This window comes from Misgurnus anguillicaudatus, chromosome 12, assembly GCF_027580225.2.
Source record: "Misgurnus anguillicaudatus chromosome 12, ASM2758022v2, whole genome shotgun sequence".
In the NCBI taxonomy this organism is placed as follows: domain Eukaryota; kingdom Metazoa; phylum Chordata; class Actinopteri; order Cypriniformes; family Cobitidae; genus Misgurnus; species Misgurnus anguillicaudatus.
In genome coordinates this window covers 12,797,424-12,812,057 of record NC_073348.2, presented here as the reverse complement: position 1 = coordinate 12,812,057, position 14,634 = coordinate 12,797,424, and the positions used below count along the sequence as shown (strand labels likewise).

General features: G+C 37.7%; 1 protein-coding gene across 1 annotated transcript; it reads left to right on the top strand.

The window, feature by feature from the left end:
• The first annotated feature begins 4,904 nt into the window (after nucleotides 1–4,904).
• On the top strand, nucleotides 4,905–14,172 carry LOC129446532 (uncharacterized). Its single transcript, XM_073874730.1, has 5 exons — nucleotides 4,905–5,152; nucleotides 6,286–7,518; nucleotides 7,792–7,960; nucleotides 13,082–13,214; nucleotides 13,450–14,172. The coding sequence occupies exons 1-4, from the start codon at nucleotides 4,957–4,959 to the stop codon at nucleotides 13,209–13,211; spliced, it is 1,728 nt and encodes a 575-aa protein (XP_073730831.1). The 5' UTR covers nucleotides 4,905–4,956; the 3' UTR covers nucleotides 13,212–13,214; nucleotides 13,450–14,172.
• Nucleotides 14,173–14,634: the final 462 nt, after the last annotated feature.

Below are 14,634 nucleotides of genomic sequence, written 5' to 3'. Positions count from 1 at the left end.
GGAGTCAGATTCACGAGGAAAAGCAGCCTTTGTGGGTGGAGATTCTAAGAAGAAGATCGACGTCACATACTTTATAAATAACTGTTTTCCCCAAATGCTGGGGGTTAGTCGATTGCCTATTGTGGCCTTGAGACTGCCCAGCGCTGTAAAACTTTTTCATATCTGATCAATAAATAGTTTAATTTTAATACCGTGCCTTTCCTCTAATTATGAACATGCAAATGGACACTTTAAAGTCCAACAGTAGCAGCAGTCGACACACCCACTGACTCAAAAAGGCGTTGTCATTGCCCAGATTCCCGGATGACAGTCAGAATAACCAATCATGCTAAAAACAACTCGGAGGGACAGCCAATAGTGTGATACCATTGCAATTTCAGGAAAATATGTCATGTTTTAAAAGAAAGAATAGGAAAAAATATACACATGCTAATTATTTAGTTGTATTTGTAGGCTGACTGTTATATTTAATCAATTAGTTAAAGATGTTTTATATTGCAGAGCATGATTAACTAACAGTAACTTATACCACAACAAAATATATTTGCCACTGCTCTGCTAAACAGAAATTTTACAGACCAAACAGATTATATTAAACAGAGCAAACACTGCATATGTATTTATATTAAATTCTTGATGTAGACCTATATGGATTCATATAATGGTGAGGTTATAGTTACATTCATGTGACACATAATGACCCTTTTACACTTTAACAAATTCTTGAACTTAGAAACACTATGCCTATTAATATCAACTTGCTTTTTCACCCGTGTTGCACTTTTACACAACCTTTTGGTTTAGGTTAACCTTCTGTCCTACGCAAAACACTTGTTTGCTAACATTGGCATAATTCTATAAAAGTTACAACATATACCCAGGGTTTCACATCCAAGGTTGTACTCCCAGACTAACATGCATGTTTGAGCTGTTTTACCTGAAAGCAACTTGCACGTAGATATCTTAAAGCATGTCAGTGACATTGTTTTGTCTCAAGATGCACACCAGTAAGGTGTTGTTTTTTTCTTTCTTAGGCACATTTTTAAAATCTTATTAAATGCCCAAATTGAACTAAGGCCTAATCCTGGTTTAATCTAAATACTGTCTGTGAAACCGGGTCTGGTTTAGAAATTAAGGGTTAAGGTTATCACTTGCCTACAGACTTTCATTTAACAGCATGGATAATCCAAGGTGTTGACTGCAGTGGTTAGGCCTTTAGCATTGATACAGGACAAATAACTTTTCACTGTGACAGTCTAATGTATTTTAGCAAAGAGTGTTTGTATGGATTGTCCCTAAGCTAGCTTGGTGCTTCATGTCATGTCATAAAGATCGTATTTACGAATTGAATCCCTGCTGAAAAAACAGCATCAAACCAGCATGGGAATTATGCTGGTCTATGCTGGTTTAGCTGGTGGTCACAGCATACCAGCACCAAAACACAACATATGCTGGTATGACCAGCATGGGATGCTGGTGCTAATGCTGGTTTAGCTGGTGCTAATGCTGGTTTGGTGCTGGTCTGGCTGGTGCTAATGCTGGTGCTGATGCTGGTTTGATGCTGGTTTAGCTGGTGTTCACTAGCAGACCAGCACCAAGACACAACATGTGCTGGTCTTGCTGGTACGCTGTTTTTTTTCAGCAGGGATGCAAATTAACGCCACCACAATGATGAAAATATGAGTAGGAAGCTCTGGATTTAAGCCCCAAACTTTAAGGGGTGGTTTTCCGGACAGGGATTATCGGTAACACTTTATTTTACGACCCGCAAAGTACCGCGTAATTACACCGAATTTACAGCGTACCTATTTGTAACAACAGGGTACCTCTACAGTACGTACTTGTAGGTAGAAGGGAATAATATTTTAAGTTTGGGGTAATAAGAGGGTAAGAATATGAAGAGATGTTTTCTTGTTTTCCATTTTAAAATAGAAAAAAGTGGAAAAAAGTATAATTATTATTATTATTATTATGATTGTTTGTTTTGTTTTACTCTTTTTATTACATGTTCGAAATAAAATCTATTCATTCATTAATTCAAAAGAATTATAAATTATTTATACTCTAAGTATTTTATAACTACAGGGTACCTATTGTAATATTACGTGGTATGTATGACTTAGTCAAGTCTATGGGGAAATTATGTTTTATTTTTTTTATGATTTTATTGTGCATTTTTCATATTGACTACTGAATGTTGTATACAGTCAATGTCTAGAAGCCACATCGGCAAATAAATATAACAGCACATCACTTTCATTTTAGTAGCCTATATTATTTGCTTTTACAAAAGTCCAGCTGATTTAATGTGGTTATCTTTTTTTAAGGTAAGTACAATAAAAATAGCAACTTATTCCCTATTTACCAGGAAACTCTTACATTTGCGGACATATTTGAAGTGGTGCTTTGCAATTTTGACTCTGAAACTCTTTTATTTCAAATGACACAATAACACAATAATGACCACAAAGCAGCACGCTATTTGTTTATTTTTAATAGGTGTTATCATTGGTGGAATAAAACATTGTAACATGTGTAAACACAAGTATTTTAGCCAAATATAATGTATGCAATGGCAAACCAGAATGAAACAACAGAAGATATCAGCACCCGCTAAAGCAAACGACGACTACATGCGTAGGCTACTGCGCAGGTGTAGAGCACGCGGCCGTCTGCAGGAGGTTTGCTGGAACGCGATCCTGAGGTGAAATTTCTTAAAGAGGTTTTTAAAACTTTCTACACTGTGGAGTACGTCTGCGAGTCAAGTGAGCAGGATCCGCATGCTGAATAAGGTAACTGGTTTTGTTAATACATGACTCACGCATTTCAAACAATGTTTTTTCAAGACAGTTGCCAGCTAACTGTAGCAGCAGGTTAGCTAGCACATAAATTAGCCTAAAGTTAATAACTAGCTCAGAAAACTCAGTTTTTTGTCAAGGCAAAGCGAAGAAACATTTACTGAAGCCTTTCATTTATGTTTTTATATGTAATGCAGAACAGCATTTGTGAGACGACATCAACTCAACATCCGAGTGGACAAGAACACCAACACAGGAAGCCAGCCGCAAAAACAACGAAAAATTGTCATGACTTTTTATTTGAAATAAAAGTTTTGTGTTAATAAAAATTAAGTGTTGGCTTAATTATAGTGTTTTAAAGATGTTTTGAAAGAAGTTGCTTTAAAATTAAAATAACAATATTCTGTATGTTTATGGTATTTGCCCTATAACATTTATAACAAGAGGTGAACAAAGCACCACTTTAGTTTACAGCCCGCAAATATGAGAGTTACCTGGTACATACACAGAACAAGCGGGGAATAAGCCCCACTTTAATTTACAGCCCGCAAATATAAGAGTTACCTGGTAACTCCTGTATAAATATACAGATCAAAGAGGTACAAGTTGCTATTATTTTTATTGTGCTGTTATATATTATTTGCCGACGTGTAGACATCAACTGTAGGCTATACAATACACTTCATCAGATAAGTAGCAAATATGAAAAAAAAAACATATTACACATAGACCATATTACACATAGACGTAAGTCATACATACCACGTAATATTACAATAGGTACCCTGTAATTATGAAATACTTAGAGAATAATTTTCCATATATTCTTACCCACTTATTACCCCAAACTTAAAATATTGTTCCCTTATAACTACAAGTACGTACTGTTGAGGTACTCTGTTGTTACAAATAGGTACGCTGTAAATTCGGTTTAATTACGCGGTACTTTGCGGGTCGTAAAATAAAGTGTTACCGGATTATCTTAAACCAGGACTAGGCCTTAGTTTATAACTATTTTTAACAAACATGCCTTACTAAAAATATTACTTCTGTGCGTTTTGAGGCAAAACAAAGGGCACTGTTGTATTTGAGGATATGTCAGTGCAAGTAGTTTGCAGTTTGGACAGTTCTTATATTTATTTTAGTCTAGGACTAGTCTATTCCCTGTCCGGGTAACTGCTCCTAATTGTTTGGGGTGTGACAGTGAGAAACATTCTGGAATACCACAATACTTAGGCTATAGATTTTTAGCAGTGACATTGTTAGGCTTTTCTATTTACAACAAAGTAAGATAATGCCTGCACCAAATGTGTGGCAACTAGTGATCGCTTTGAAAGAACTTGTTGAACTAGTGTGTGCTCCCTCAATCACCACTGCCCAGATTGCTTACCTCAACATTGTTGTGTTTGAATATCTAGAGACGAGGAAAGCAGTGTTTCCTTCTGATCGTTTAAAACCCAAGAACCACTATCTTCTCCATTACGCATCATTAATCCTCAAACTTGGCCCCCTAATACGACTATGGACAATGAGGTTTGAGAGTAAACATTCCTACTTCAAGAGGTGTGTAAGAAGAACCCAGAACTTTAAGAATATATGCCAGTCACTCGCAAACCAGCACCAACTCCTCCAAGCGACCCTCACCTCAAACTCCTATTTTGCACCAGTGCTGAGGGCAAAAAACTCAACTCCATATCATGCTCACCTGTATAGTGATGCAGTGCGCAATGCAGTTCTAGCCCACATGGTTACAGAACCAGATTCTGTATCCCATGAGGTGAACTTTAAGGGAACCCTTTACAAAAAGGGATCTTTTCTCTGCCTAAAACGGGAGTCTGATGAGTCAATCAAGTTTGGTCAGATTGAGCTTGTTTTGATCACACAGGAGAAAGAGGTGTGCTTTTTAGTGACACCTCACACTTCAGTGTATTTGGCAGAGTATGGACTTTATGAAGTCACACAAGCAGATGAGGATATGCACTGCATAAATGTAGAGCACTGCATTGATTTCTACCCATTGCCTCTGTACAGTCTAAACAGATATAAAGTCATATCTCTTAAGCACAGTGTTGTTAATTAGGGATGAGGTCTGCTTTTATTTTCAGTGCTAGTCTGATATTCGCTTAACAATAACCAATTTTTTCTCCTCCTTGCAGTCATGGATGAATGGGTGAGCAACCTAACTTTATCACTCAGTTCTATATTCCACCAAGAGGATGTAATCAAGCGAGTGGTGGAGGTAATTAAAGACCTTGGAGTAAGTTCCGCTGAGGACCTTAAGTATTTGGAGGCAGATGACCTTGCAGGAGTCCTTAGGCCAATAGAGATCCGAAAAGTAATTGCCCACCTTAAATGTAAGTAAATTAATAATCCATAAGCAACTTATATAATTTCAGTTTGATGTATAAAGTTCTAAGCATCATGTATGACAAGTTTAAGAGACTTACAGAATACATGAATTTCTCTTACTCATTCTACTTGTTCTATCTAGTTGTGTAGCGTGGCATTTTATATAAAGTGAAAATTCTCAAAGTGTGAGACCATTTAAAGAGATAGTTTACCCAAAAATAATAATATTATAATAATATAGAATAATGAATAATGTCATTATTGACTCACCCTCATGTCGTTCCAAACTCGTAAGTTCTCTGTTCATCTTCGGAACACAGTTTAAGATGTTTTAGGTTTAGTTGGAGAGCTTGTTGACCCTTCATTGAAAATCTACGTACGGTATACTGTCCATGTCCATAAAGGTAATAAAAACATCATCAAAGTAGTCCATGTGGCATCGGTGGGTCGGTTGGAATGTGTTGAGGCATTGAAAATACATTGTGGTCCAGAGGACCCTGGATTGCGACTTTGTTCAGCGTTGTCTTCTCTTCTGGTTCTGTTGGAAACTGTGTGCACAAGACTAAAGTCACGTGACTGCAGTGGCTGACGTGTTATCTGGTGCGCCCCAGCTGTTTTTTTTGTGCACCTGAGCTTTGTTTACAGTCTGAAAGAGATGCATGTTGTACGTTTGAAAAAAAAAACCTTCGCAAACATTTCTGATAATAACACGTCAGCCACGTCACTGCAGTCACATGACTTTAGTCATGAACCGGAAGAGAAGACAATGCTGAATAAAGTCAAAATATATGTTATTTTTGGACCACAATGTATTTTCGATGCTTCAACACATTGTAACTGACCCACTGATGTCACATGGACTACTTTGATGTTTTTATTACCTTTCTGGATTTTCAATGGAGGGTCAGCAAGCTCTCAGACTAAATCTAAAACATCTTAAACTGTGTTCCGAAGATGAACGGAGGTCTTACGAGTTTGGAACGACATGAGGGTGAGTTTTATTTTTGGGTAAACTAACCCTTTAAAGTGTAATTGCAACAAGATTATGATTGTCTCATAAACCAGACAAATAAGGCAATTTTATGCAAATCATATTGACTGATATGAATGTGTGTGTGTTGTTTTGGTTCATCCTCAGCGATGGGAATGTTGAATGATTCCTCCTCACAAGCTACTACTCTAATTGAGGAGTCGAGCACTGGTGAAGATTCATTTGTTAGTGACATTGATGATAATGTCACCAGCAATAACTCCACACTAAAAACCACTGCTGCAAGGAGCTCAGCTTTGGTCATGTCAAAGAGCAGTCAAGCATCACCCATTATGCCAAGTCCAGCCTCACCCAGTGTTTCAAGTCAAGCCTCACCTAGTGTTTCAAATCAAGCCTCACCCAGTGTGTCATGTCGAGAATCATTTTCTGCATCAGAGAGTGGGTCCTCCCCTTTAGCCAGGGAAAATAATAGCTGGCATTACAGTTTTGACATACCCTGGAGTAAGTTGGCCCCAAGTGCCAGACAACTTTTAGAAAATGAGCAGAGGCCATCTGCAGCAGAAAGAAGAGAGATCATCAGAATTGTAGTGGCTGAAGTACTCGGTGTGTGCAAGAAGCCAGGAAAGAGGCACATTGCTGAGATAGCCAGGCAGATGGTAATTCGCTACCCGAAATCATTCCGAGATGAAATTGAGGGCCAGGTTGTTGGCACTGGTTATGACTCCATTGTAAAGCAATTGATGTCTCGGATTGATAATTTCAGACGACTCCAAGCTCCCACCAATAAAAGGTTATCTGAAAGTGGCAGGCCTGAGAACGTAAAGAAAGGGCGTAAAGATGCATATGGCTGCATTAACCCTGACCCAGAGCTTCCTAGTAGTGAAACAAAACAATTGCAAGATCAAAAACAAGAAGAGCTAATCAACATGTTCAAAAACAATGATAAAGATGAAAAGAGAGTTGAAAAACTGATGGTGGAGACGTTTCCCTCACAGAGAAGAGACTTATTATCAGGACTGAAGGAGACCAAAGAGATCTTTAAGGTGTGGCCTTTCCTCTACCAGGAAATTGGAATGAGGCTTCATTTCAGAGAACTAACAGGCATCCAGATTGATGACACCTTTGAAGAGTCCACAGGTTCCAAGATCCGGAGAATCCTGCGGTACTTTCAGTTCGTCCAAACTGATCCATCAAGCAGAGTTGGCACTGTTCTTAACCAAACTCTGGAAGGAGGTGATGACACTTGTGCAGCTGTTCAGATGCTGCTAGCTCATTTCAAAGAGCAACAAGAGAAAATGTTTCTAATTGTCGATGACACTGCCATTGCAAGCGATGTTGACACCACTAAGCTTCCATGGAACCCCTGCATTGTTGTTTGTGGTAGGTTGTGCAAGTAACTTTTGCTGATTCAATTACTTATTTTAAAATTGTTTATAGAAGTAACAGGTCAAGAAAGTGTACTGTAATATGCTTAAATGTCTTGAGCTAAAGAAATCATGTAATATATTTTTTGCCAGTTTTCATTGTTTACATTTGCACAGGTTTTTGTTTTGCAGTATATATACAAAATATGGGGCTGTTCAAGAATGAAGCTAGCATAATGTTATTGGGTCCACATACCTGAAGCAAGATATTCCCTGGCCATTTTTACAGGAAACAACCCACTTACTGCCAAGATGTTCATGGTTGCAGTGGACCAGTTCATAGTCAACGATCAGCTTCCCAGCTTCAACAAAGCATTCCAGATGATGTTCTGCTCATATTACCTGCACAACATTGACTATCCAGTGGAAATTGCAGCCACGCTGGAGTTCTTACAGAGGTATCTATTCATTATGCATTACACATTGAAAATGTACACAGGATTTATTGCCTTGCTCCAATCAGTTCTATCATTTATGTAGAAGTGAAACTTGATCTTGTTTTTATATTTGGATAATTGTCGTCTTAAAGGGTTAGTTCACCCACAAATGAAGATTCTGTCATCATTTATTCCCCTCATGTCGTTCCAACCCTATAAGACTTTTGTTCATCTTTGCAACACAAATTAAGATCTTTTTGATGAAGAAGATGAATGAAAGGCTTACGGGGTTGGAACGACATGAGGGTGAGTAATTACTGACAGAATTTTCATTTTTGGATGAACTATCCCTAGATGTGTAAGCAGAGCATGATCGCGCAGTTAAAATGAAACCTTTAACGGTTTTCAGACAGATCTTAAACACAAATAAGCACAGGGCCATTTAAAAACTGCTACCTATCGGAATCGAGTCAAAATGGTCTTGGATGTTAGACCTGCAGTCCACTCTTGCCGAGTCCAGACCTGCGTCTACAACGCAAATGACATGTTAAAGGGAAACCAGGCAAGTCTGCGTAATATTTATCTACGAGCTCCCCCTAGTGTCTGAAAGTAAATGCTTTCAAACACACTGTCTTAAAAACAAACTGTTGTCCCTCCCTCCTCGGAACCAAGTTTATCAGCTTATTTCCAATCCAGTTATGTTTCCCTTCCGTCAAGGGTTTTCGATGCTTCTTCCCCGGCTCTGCCATTTGCAACAATCGCTAGCCGTGTTTAGCTCGCCTGCCTCTGTGTTGTTTGCTGTAAAGTGATACTGCTTCTCGCAATATCTGAGACTTTGCGAGACTGAAGGACACCGGGTCGGATACAGCGAAGTTGCAAGTGGGGTTTTCTTCCTACAGACGGTAGGGGCGGGTGAGAGAGACTTCATTCGTCCGGTAATGAGTCATTTAACCATATACCGACTTACGAAGATGATTTATTAACATAAAAATGCTGCCTTGTGTCCCTTTAATATTAGACCTGTTACATCAAATATTATGCGGTTCACCCACGGGTACCTCGGCCCTTCCGTCTGAAAACAGATGAAACACAGTCTCACCGTCGCCTCAAGTTTTTATTACCAACGTCCTTCTCTTTCCACAAGAATAATGTACGTTTCCCTCCAAACAGATTAATGTAGACTATTAGGTTAATGTCTTGCAGTCCCATATAAGTAGTATTCAGCATTTAGCCTATATTTTGTTTTTGGACAAATATCTTATCATTTAATGTGAAACTTTGAGAGTGTTAATCTGAAGCACAGAAGATTGACAGCTGAGTGGTCAGCAGTGCGCTGCGTTTATAGCCTATATTTTGAATAACTAATGGCCTGATAAGTTGATGATATGAGTACAGTGATTCCAAATGAATGTCCAAAAAACTCGTAATATGTTAAGTCAAAAGTTTCTTGCAGCCCTGTGCTGAGTCTGTGTATATGCGCCGTGAACAGCATACGCGTGATGACCTTGTACCTTAAATTAAGCAGCCAATATAACAGCGTGACGGGCTTATGTCTCGCGATGCACCATCCATGCGGTACAAAGATTGGGCTCATTTAATGTGATTAATGAGTGATGATCTTTGTTTGCGTGACAGAGTGAGCAGAGCAGCGCGTGCACCCTTTCTGCCTTTAAACTGTCTCTCTGCTCTCTACCTCGCGCATATTACTCAAAACAAAACTGACACGATGGCGAAAGGTCGGAAGACCAAATCATATCCAGGGAGGTAATGTATTTCGTATTGTTACATTAACAATTTGTTTACAGTTTTGTTCTGCTATGCCTAGATTAGCACACAGCGCGTCCAATTTCGTGAGATGACCTTTGAACCGATTCAATTGAATGAACGGTTGAAACAGATCTGTCCAACACTTAACTCACAAGACGTCACTGTCAGCACAATCAGTCACTCATAGCGCCTCAGAAATGAGAATGTAAATGTGTTTAGAAAGATTTGCCCTAAATAACAGTCTATATTAAAAAACGTATATATTACGATAATAAAATAATTTTAGTTTTATTTAATAAAAATATAATAGCATTATCACACTTTATTTATTATTTTGTTTATTTTATACGAAATACGCTAACGTGCAGTAATACTATTATTCTTTTTTTATTGTTATATTTAATGGGTCATGCTATCTGCAATGTGAGCACCAACCAGAATCCCCAGGTGCTATCATAAGAACAAGATGAGAAAACTTTTTTATAACTTCTTGGAATTTGCACCATATCATCAGATTTGTACAGTAAATCATTGATAAAATATATGCCAACCCAGGAGAATACATCAATATCTCACAAAGTATGTAAGATAAGTTCATTGCAATTTCAAAATTGTATGTTGATGTCCACGTATTTTTGTTAAAGAAATTAGAGAGGCTGTAGCATTTCTATCGTAAAGAAGTTGCCAAAAGATTAAGTGGACATTGGAGTTAAATGTTTGGCCAAAATGAAAAAAGTAACTGTTCATTCTGTGGCGTGTAACAACAAAAATTAAAGGGTATTGGCGCCCTCTGCAGGCAGTTTTATAATACTAAATAGCCGCAAAAAAATAGTAGACTGAAGTCACCATATGCAGCTTTAATAAAACTTAAATTGTACACTGTGTTCAAAAGTGCTGTTTTACTGAATTTTTTGGTTAGTATTTTATGGCTTTAATTCAGACCCAAGTCGCGTGCACGAAAACGTGCGAGCAAGAGATAAGAGCGCACAGAACACTATTCACGATGCTCTCAGCTGCACAACACGTGCTCGCTCGATCTGAATGATTTTAAAGAATCTGGGGTGGGACAATGACTGGTGTCTTCACACCTGTGATTCTTATCTCTCGCTAGCAGTTTTCGTGTGTGCGACTTTTGGGTCATAATTGACACCATAGTATTAGTTATCAGTCTGAATGCTTTACACTTAATCCTCTGGGGTCTGACCATTTTGGGACACTTTCAGAGGTTGTGACATGTTTTTACATGTCATAACACTGCGTTCAGCTCAATCTGGGCCACAATATTATGTGAGCTACATGTATGTACATGTTTGTATTTTTGAGAGAAAAATGTTTATGCGTGGTTTTTTAAAAAGCAAAAAGTCACTGATATAAGTCTACAAATCCATACTAAACACGTTTTAACAAGACTTTTCTAAACAGAATCTAGTAGTCTAGAGTTTTTTCTTTAAAATGATGTGAATATCATTCTCCCTACTCATTCACATAAAACAATTTATTGATTTAGAAATTGTAAGACAGTTTTTGTTTAGAGGGGCCGTATGCGAGAAGGATTGATTGACAGCTGAGCAACAAAAGAATCGCATAATGAGCTGCATAATGAGGCAGGAATTTTGGGAACTACAGTAAAGAATGTAAGGACAAATGTATACATGTTTGTTTGAGGTTTATTAAGAAGGTAACAATATAATCAAAATAGAAATGAAGGTCAGTGGGACATTTTCAGTTTATTTGGAAACAAACCCTTTTCAAAAACTTAACTTGTAAAAACAAAGAAACTGATACACAACAATGCTGTAAACTTCATGTGGCTCATGTTACCATATAACTATATGTCCAAAAAGTGTGAATGTTTTTCCACTTCATAGTTGATGAGAGGGATGCAGACCTGTAAGAGAGTTATAAACAGCTGTTAGCATAAATTGTCCACAGAAGTACCGCATAAGCTTACATACATAACTGATGGGTAAATATCACTGATAGCACTACATTCAGATAAATAATAATAATATAAAAAGCTGTTTCAGGCGACTGTTTTCAGATGCCCATCGACTGGTCGTCTAGCTTTGGTTTTTAACGTTTTAATGCATTTCTGTAAGTGCATATGAATTTTAAAAATGCATCACATATGGCGTCCATGTGCGTGAGTACTCGCGTCTCCATGTAAACAATGCGGCGCTCATAAAAAATGATGTCGCGTGTAAAGCGCAATGTAAACAGTGTATGGAATCATATTACAACACACACTTAAAAGATCCTGCAGTGCAGCCTTACTGAAAGATGCCATGAAGGATACGAAAGTGAATTACTGTCTTTAACAATGTACAGCATGTAACAGTTATCCGCCATTACGTGATTTCACGTGTCCTTGTTTGTAAACAATGTGAAAGTTTTTCAATCCGAAGCATGCAGTCTGCTGAGGTCGCTTATGTAGGCTGAACTGCACAAACCATAAGCATATTACATGATAGCAAATATAAATGAGGATAAATGACTTACAGTTACTTCAGTAATATATCCTCATCCAGTGTGTCTTCCAATGTTCTTCTTCTACACTCTCAGGAATAAAGGTACAAATGTTGTCACTGGGACAGTACCCTTTCAAAAAGGTACACCTTTGTACCCAAAAAGTGCATATTAGTACTTCAAAGGTACATATTGGCAGTTCAAAAACACATATTTATACCTAAATGGTACATATTAAGACTTTTTTTAAAAGTGTACTGCCCCAGTGACAGCTTTGTACCTTTATTTTTGACAGTGTAGGTAACGTTAAAGATAAACGCTTCTCTTCCTCAATGTCCAGACATAAATGAAGATCTTCCTCACGTGTGTGTATAAAGTTTATCATCCAAACATGCGGTAAAGTCTTTAAATCTGATCAAACTTTATGCTTTGTTTGTTATTGTTTGAACTGTTTGTCTGTTCATTACCATGTGAACAGCGGGTACCGCCTGTGGGCGTGACCGCATAAGAGATAATGAGCTCAGCCAGGAAAAACTGTACTCTCTTTACTTCAATGCAGATTATATAAACAGGCAATATTTGTTTTTGATTATAATTAGCTTGTTCAAAAGTAGACATTTCAGGCTTTCTTTGGATATGTGTATCATGTTGGTGTGACGAGTAATTGCTGAGTTTCAATAGATTTTTGTAACGTGTTTTGAGAGACAGCTGGCGGAGACAGAAATGTCTGAATGCGCACCCTGTTTATTTTCTTTATTTGACAAAACACAAAGATTTGGTGTTAATGTTAATTTACACAAATGAAGGAAGACCCTTCACTGTTTCAAATTATGTCAAACACGTAAGTGTATGATTCTTAATGATTTTTGGACCCCATGGAGTTAATGGAAAAATTATTTGTTCCAACAGATGCATCTTCAAAATTAACCCTGATCAAGGGACCAAAGTCACACGCAAAGAAAAGGGACGCCAGTACGCCATCAACCCGAGAGTGTTGAGCCTCATTTCCAAAATTGCAAATTTTGAGTGGACAGAGTAAATGGTATGACCTCCTCACAAAACGACACAATCATCAGATAAATTTGTACATAAGTCAGTCCCAAATCATATCTTTTGTTAGTTTTGAGGGCAAATACACACTGAAAGGTGGTCATGGTATCTCTTTATTTTTTATAAGTGACATAATTTGCTTTATATTTTAGAGAATGACTTATAATTCTGTCACGTTTCTAAAATAGTTGTATAATTAATCTTATAGTTCTTCTGTCTTCTTACAGATGTTCTTGTAATGTACCTGAGGCTCTGAGATGTAAACAGTATGGATGTTATAGACAATGCAATGTTTCTTGATGCTCCTTGATGTTCCCTAGTTTGACCAGGAGTGAGTGTTAATGGCATGAGAGCTATATTTATTTTTTGTTTGTGTTCATTTGATCTACCTGTGTGTTCACCCAAAAATTTAAAATGCTGTCATCATTTACTCACCCTTCTGCTGAACCTATCAGCTGTCTAGTTACCAACATTATTCAGAACATCATCTATTGTGTTCAGCAGAGAAAAGAAACTTGTACAGTTTTGAAACAACTTGAGGGCAAGTAAATGATGACAGCATTTTACATTTTTGTGTGAAGTAACCATTTATATCCAGAAGAAATTAATATAAGAATGCTTTATTTTCGCTGTCAAGGCTTTAAAGCTCCAGTGTGTACTTTTTTTAGTTAATTCTTAGCAAAAAAACATGTTTTCTTTCAAAAGTATGTGCTCATTCATGTGTAATTACTTCCACCCCACTAATCAAAGTATTCTCGTAAGTGTAGAATCTGCTATTTAAAATACATACCATCGAATCGTTCTCTGGCTGAATCCATGTTGTGCCTTCATCTTTGAAATACATTCGCAGACGAGGGACATTCCTGAAATTCAAGCTCCACCTTTCGCGCTTTCAGACTACACTCACGCTGGCCACTAGCTGAAGCCTCCGGAGGTTGCATGTGTAGGCGGTATACGTCATCAAGTCTTATTTCAGAATATTAACAATTATAAAGCTGACAATTATTCTTAGTTAATTGTAAATTGATGTAATATGCTTATGACTTGCGAATGTAATGCTCAGTTAATTTAAATAAACCAGGCTTGATGACGTATGCAGCTCGGATATGCGACCTGCGTAGACTGAATCCTTATGATTTTACAACAGCCACACGGCGTGATAAACCTGCAATCTAATGCTTTGATTTGAAAGCCTGTTGAAGACATATTCTCGAGGACATTAAAACAAGTAGCCAAGGAAGCGAAACGGGGATTTTAAACGACAATGCGACAGGAAAAACATCAAGACCAAAGTCAATATTGGAGTTAGTTTTCCAAGATGGGGCTCAATGGACACTGAAGTTGCTACTTTCTATCTTCACCACAGGTAATTCAGCATATTCGTTTACATCTATACAGTCTATGTTGTAAAC